The 6,858-nt window shown below is 45.7% G+C and overlaps 1 protein-coding gene across 1 annotated transcript; it reads right to left on the bottom strand.

The window, feature by feature from the left end:
- Positions 1 to 1,231: 1,231 nt before the first annotated feature.
- Positions 1,232 to 6,284, bottom strand: LOC124232396 (leucine-rich repeat-containing G-protein coupled receptor 5-like; the record flags this gene model as incomplete). Its single annotated transcript, XM_046649361.1, has 5 exons — positions 1,232 to 1,441; positions 2,580 to 2,645; positions 5,765 to 5,836; positions 5,974 to 6,042; positions 6,190 to 6,284. Coding segments are annotated over 5 exons (378 nt in total), but the record flags the coding sequence as incomplete, so codon positions are not given.
- Between the last annotated feature and the right edge of the window lie 574 nt (positions 6,285 to 6,858).

The following is a 6,858-nucleotide window of genomic DNA, read 5'->3' as shown; positions in this document are numbered from 1 at the left end:
GGAGGAAGAGGATGGTGATGAGACAAACGGGTAGAGACGGATGGTGGAAGGACTGGTTAGGAGGAGGGTGGTGGTGACCCAGGTGAGTGAGCCACAGGCCTGTGGTAGGGGAGTGGAGGGACTGGAGTTGGCAGAGTTTGGTGAGTGACTGGATGTGGGGTCTAAGGGGCAGGAGGAATTCGGGGGCTCAGACATGTGGCCTTCAGAGTCTGTGTCCATTCTTGTGGTATCTCTAGAGGCCAGCCTTTTATTTCATAGTGTATATATAATATGTATATATATATATATATATATTTCTGTCTGCTGAGAACATTTAAGTTCTGCTCTCTTAGCAAATTTCAATTATACAACACAGTGCTATCAACTACATCAGCTTTTTCAAATAGAACTGACTTTGGAAACGGCCAGAACTCCAACCTGGTGACAAGGCAGGTAATGAAATAAGTAATGCATTTGTGTTTTAAATTTATTAAAAAGTAAAAGAAGTTGACAAGCTGATTTAAACCAGAGATAAGGAAAGGGCAGAACAATTAAATTCAGAACAAGAGGCTTTCAAGGTAATTTTTGGGAGAAGATGCTTCTTAAAGGTAAATTTAAAGGTTTTGAGGTATTAATGGTATTATTTTACAGTATTAAAAACTTTAGGAAGATTTTTAACAAAATATAGTAGAGTTTGAGAATTATATATAGTCAAAATTTATCAAAATTACATTGCAATTCAGTTTCAAGATGGAAAAGTTTTAACTGTCACAAAAAAGAGCTATTACAAAGGTTTTTTTCCCTTCATTTATGGTTAATATATGGCGTTTTCAATCATAAAATGGAATTAAATATTTACAAATCTTAGTTGTCTGAGAAACAAGCATTTTCCAGGACAGTCACACTCAAACCTTACTGTGCTTGTTAAAATGCAGATCCCCAGGCCCCACCCCAGAGATTCTGGCTCAGGAGGCAGGTGGGGACCTGGAGTCTGCATTTTTACAGGTGGTTCACAGCCGCCCTGGCGATTGTTAAGCACTTTGAGACGCATGTCAAAAAACTGTTTAACCAGGAAGGAAAAATGGGCAGCAAGAACTGTGTGGTCACCGTTTGGCACGGAAATGAGCCCCGCCAGCTCCAGGCTGTGGCCAGAGCACACCTGGCTGGCTTCCTGCCTCTGTCGAAGTTCCCTCTCTGCTGACTGGCAGACAGCAGGTTGCAAATTTACTACTTTAGAATTTATTCCTGGAAATTATCACAAGCAAATTATTTGCCTTTTATAGCAAACATACGCACAAAGGCCCAACAATACACGTATAGAGTGAAGAGAAAAGATGAGAGATGCAAGAGGGAGACAGTGCTGTGGGAGGTGCTGGCGGGTGGTACTCACAGCGACCGGAGGGCAGGCAGCTGCTGGAAAGTGTCCACTCTGATCTCACAGAGCCCGTTGCGTCGCAGGTCTCTGAAACGACAGAGCGCCCAAGACTGACTTCAAAGTCACTGGTTTCGAAGGTGAGTCTCCAGAGAACTTAACTGAGATGACGCCCTCAATCAGAGGGACACGCGAAGTGCAACCATCAAGTGACTGTTTCTAAGAATTTTGTTTTGTTTATAAAAGAATACTAGTGTGCACGCTTCAGTAAGTGTCGCCTCTCCTTCAAAGAGCTGGTTCCTCTGGGTGGATCTAAAGCTACATTCCAAATGCTGCCATCACTCAAGCCCGGTGAGGACGCCTCTGCCCGCTCTGCCTGTGAGCTTCTCCTGTAGCTGAGGTCCTCAGGAGCCTCGAATCCTTACCTTCTAAAGATGGATTTGCTGCTTTTTCTCCCTTAATTGCCCAAAAGCATTCAAGAGAAATTAAGTGGGAAAGGACAGATGTTTAACACTGTTTTGATCAAAACTGAAGTCTGACTATCGAGCAGTAAGGCTGATGGTTTGTGGAGGAGGCAATCCTAAGAGAGGGATCAGGGCTGGCCCGGTGGCGCAGCAGTTAAGTGCACACGTTCCACTTCAGTGGCCCGGGGTTCATTGGTTCAGATCCCGGGTGTGGACACGGCACCGCTTGGCAAGCCATGCTGTGGTAGGTGTCCCACATATAAAGTAGAGGAAGATGGGCACGGATGTTAGCTCAGGGCCAGTCTTCCTCAGCAAAAAGAGGAGGATTGGCAGTGGTTAGCTCAGGGCTAGTCTTCCTCAAAAAAAAAAGAGAGAGGAATCAACTCAAATATGACAAACGTGGCACCTCTTCTAAAGATGATTATTGTTAAGCAAACATACCAACCAGCTCAAGTCCCCCCATAGTCAAAAATAACACCACCCATTGGAGGTGTAAGCTTAGAAACTCCAAGGCTCCAACAATGCTGGTTTGTTATGACACCAAGTTAGAAAAAAAGCAAATATATACATACAGTAAATGCATTTATATAGTAAAGTAACACTGTCTCTGTCGCCCAGCCTTATGGCCATCCTATGCAGTCACACCGTGTGTGTGAGAAGGGACAGGTCACGTCTCCCCAGGGAGCCCAGGGTGAGGACCATGGACCCTGGAAGCGCGAGCTCTGGCTCTTGGTCTTGGGTGGCTGAGACTCTCACAAACATACATTTTCTGAAGCTTTTGGCAGCCTGAGAAACTGGGCAAATCTTCCAGCAGGTTGTAAGATAGATCTCTGAAAAGCAGAAGGTACAAAAGGGAAAATCCGTTACAAGTTAATCATAAGGAAACAAGCCCGGCCCATGACACGGCTCTGACTGCCCCCCCCAATGACATGGCTCTGACCGCCCCCCACCACGACACGGCTCTGACTGCCACCACCTGCCTGGTGTGGGGCAGGCAGTCATGAGCATCATCCAATTAAGCAGCAGATTCAAATGTTCACCAAAATGTACTGTTATACTTCTTTAATTGATTTAACTAATTTCCTTAATGAATTTATATTTTGTTAGTGATGATCTACAATGTTCTAGCTATTATCTTACTGAAATGAGTACAAACTAAATTAAAAAATTGTGCCTCTGTTTCTAAGAGCTACTATATCTCCAGAGCTAAGAGAATCATTGTTGGTTCTTTTCTAATCAACTAAAAAAAACCTCCAACAACAATTCAAAACATAGCACTAACTTTGAAATTAATCGCTACAAGGGGGAAAAACAACTAAGAAAGTCTTCAGCCAAAACTCAACAAATTACAGAACACCACAAACATCTGGACACATTTACAGTGTAGTACAACTAATCTAAAACAAGCCATGGCAATTGGCAGAAAGCTTAGAAAAAGAAAGCTGGGAGATAAAGTAACATAGATATATATAAAAAACCTTGTCTCACGTTTTAAAAGTTATCAGATACTCAACTAACACACTTTCATGCCTGATTCTAATTCTTAAAATCAGATCACCACCATGCAACTGAAAAATCCATACTAAGAGGCCTTTAAATTATCTTATTCTTGTAATTGATCACTTTATTCTACATTTACTGAATAAATGCAATTTATATAGAAATATAGTTCATTTACTACACATAAATAGTTCAGATGAAGTGGTTTGCAAACAGAAATTTGTAGTTTATACTAAAGGTTTGAAAGACCAGACAAGACCAAACCACACCAAACCAAACTAAACCAAACCAGAAAAACAAAACCATACCCCATACCTCTGCACAAGTAGAGCTGAATAATAACATGGTGTGCATCTTTGAAAAGCATTGAATGTGATAAAAGGGAATCACATATTGTCAAAGCTGATCGTAATTCGGTTCACTCGTCTTCACAGATTGCAAGGGGACAAGTCCTGCCTGGGTGTCTCAGCAGAGAGCGCATAAACCCTTCCAGATAAGACACAGTCTTGCCTTCCGCCCACCCTCCACCTCAAGATTTTCGTGACTGACACTGATCAAGCACTTCTGATATAGAGATGCCGTTCACAGCTGTCCCTGCATCGTTTCATTTAATCCTTGTGGTTGCCTTGGGTGGGGGGGCCCGGTTATCCCCATACAATGTGGAACGACTTGCCTCAGATCTCCAGCTCATTAGTGGGGAAAGCCACACACAGCCCAGTAAGTCCCAAGGAGGAAAAGAATCTTGGGGGCAAAATCACTCACATACAGAGAAATTTCCTCACAGACCAGGTACTCAGTGGATGGCTGAGCCAGAGGAGGGGCTTCTCAGACCTGTGCCTCCAGACCAGCAGCAGTGGAGGTGAGGGCCCTGGGCCCAGCCTCTCCTAACTCTGCTCGGCTGATACGCTGGCGGAGCACTGGGGTCTCTCTCAGTTCTCTCCTTGAATGAGAAGATGCCTGCGTTGCTGACTTTGCAGGGTTGTTGTGAAGAATAAATCAATATTACAGGTCGCAGTTCTCTGAAAATGGCACGATACTGCCATTAATGTATTTGTGTTCTTCCAGGCCTTTCGAGTTTCAACTTGAGGAAAGTGTGAAGGAGGTGAGAGAGGAGATGCTCAAGGCTAACACCGCCCAGCGTTTCCAAAGCTGCAGGTGCCGGTGTGAGTGTCCGACGTGTGGTCACTCATTTGATCCTCTGAAGGAAGTGGCTGCATGTCTACTTTACAGATGGGAAACGGAGCCCCAGAAGCGATAAACCACCTGCTCAAGATCCTGAGCTGCTACGTAGGAAGGCTGCACTTGAACCAGAAGAATAGGCCCAGAGCCTCTGCTCTTGACCGTTTGCCAGTCAGCCTCCATTGGTGCAGATCTAGACGGGGGGGCTCACGTGGTGCCATCGCGGAGTGGAGGCCATGTAAATACCGGCTCCCCACTTATTAGTTACAGGGCGTGAAATCCTGTCCTGTTACTGAACCAGCTTCCTCAAGAAATGAGAAGAACTATAGGCTCTGGGTGTGGTGGGCAGATTCTAAGACGGCCCCCAAGACTTCCACCTCCTGTCCACACACAATTTCTCCCAGTTAGTCAGCAAACTGCCTGCATTAGAATTCAGACTCTGCTACTTTCTTGCAGTGGGACTTCACAAATGGACTTAACTTGGCTAATTCCCTGTTTTCTCATCGGTACCTACACCTCGTTGGGCCCTGGGGGTGAAGAAGACGAGACTTGCTCTCTGTCCCCTTCCTTTCACAGCGACGCCTGACTCCAAGTCTCGCTCTGCAAACCCACGTCACTGAGCCGCCAAGTCTGAAGTGACTGGCCTGAGGACAGAGGACGGCAGGGTCGCCAAGGCAGATGACCCACTTGACGCCTGCCCTGCTGTGCAGATTCGACCGCCACAGGCGTCCACCACGTGAGCACAGAGCCCTGGTGTGAGGCTGAGGGTTCTCTCACTGAGCCCCAAGGACGCTGAGAGGACGATAATGGGGCACAGGGGGAGACGAGGGGGAGGCTTGAAAACCAACGCCCCTCCAATTCCTGTAACTACTTCCCATAACACACAGGCTGCCTCGCCATCAGATGGGATTATTATTAATTACTAATAAATAATTCATTTATTATTTTGGCATCCATATTGACTTTTAATCCACTGTTACTTTTCTAGCTCTGCAAAGCCTTTCGAGGGGAAATGAGGTTATTCTGGCTCGTTCACATCCATTTTCTGAAGGGAAACCTGTGCAGTTGAGACTCTGGTGGGAGGCTGCTTCGCACCTGGAAACAAGGTCACTGCACCACGACAGGGCGCCTCAGAGAGCCGCCTCCCGGCCCAAGGGCAGAGGAGACCGGGCCTCCGGGACCCCTCGCTGCAGGATTACCAAGGAACTCGCCCTTGCCCCCTGAGAGGAAGTTCACCCAAAGCCACCACCACCGCCTCACGGACACGCACAGCGCTCGCAGGTTAGGGAATTGGGCGCACATGGTTCGAGGAAGAGACGAGATCTGTGCTCCAGTTAAAGTCCTGTGGAAACACAAACCAGACATCACTCCTGGACTCAGGTGTCACCCAGCGACATGCTCAACTCCCCGGGGCTGGGGCAGTCAGGCGTCCAGGGCAGGGCACGTTCTGGGCAGCCAGGAGCCTATGCAAGTACTTACAGACCCTCCAGGCTCCCAGTTCCAGTTAAATCAGGAAACTCAGTGATTTGTGAGGCACCATTCAAAGTCCTAGAGGGAGGGTACGTGAATATTACTGGGAGAAGATTCTAGAAAGGGGTAATTTTTATTGCCATTTTCAAAGCACTTCAACTTATAATATTCATTGGCTTTTACAGCAACCCCCAAAGGGGAAAGTATCTGTGAAAGAAAACTTACAGCGTTCTCAGTTCAGGCAAATGTTGAAAAGCAGATCTTCCGACAAGCTGGATGGGGTTGTCATAGAACTGTCTGAAAAACCCAAACACTGATGTCTGAGTATAAGATGGGAATGACAAGTGAACATCTGCCCAAATTCCAAGGAGCACATCAAACGTATCATGTAATTCTGATTGGACAATATTACATAACATTCCTGATTACTTGGTTTCAGGCAAACCTCAAAGGTGTTTTAACTCACATTATGAGACTTCTGGTAAGAAATCCATACTATATAAAATTGAAAATATGAGATACGAGAGAGAGTTACTAAGGAGAAAAGCAAATGAACTGACTATGGTTACACTTAAAAACCTTCCTCTGCCTCCAACAACTGTGGAACAGCCATTGAGTTGCAAAAAGGTAGTTCAAGGTGCTGGCAATTGTAGCACTAATTAAAGAAATGAAGTGCTGTATAATCTACATGAAGGTTCTAGTCTCTGTCTATGTGAAGGCTACAGTCTCTGTCTGTCTACGTGAAAGTTCTAGTCTCTGTCTGTCTACGTGAAGGTTCTAGTCTCTGTCTGTCTACGTGAAGGTTCTAGTCTCTGTCTGTCTACATGAAGGTTCTAGTCTCTGTATATCTATGTGAAGGTTCTAGTCTCTGTCTGTCTACATGAAGGTTCTAGT

This window comes from Equus quagga, unplaced genomic scaffold (genome assembly GCF_021613505.1).
Source record: "Equus quagga isolate Etosha38 unplaced genomic scaffold, UCLA_HA_Equagga_1.0 HiC_scaffold_5562_RagTag, whole genome shotgun sequence".
Taxonomy (NCBI): Eukaryota; Metazoa; Chordata; class Mammalia; order Perissodactyla; family Equidae; genus Equus; species Equus quagga.
The sequence above is the reverse complement of the archived record's forward strand: the minus strand, read 5'-3'. Positions and strand labels throughout refer to the sequence as shown.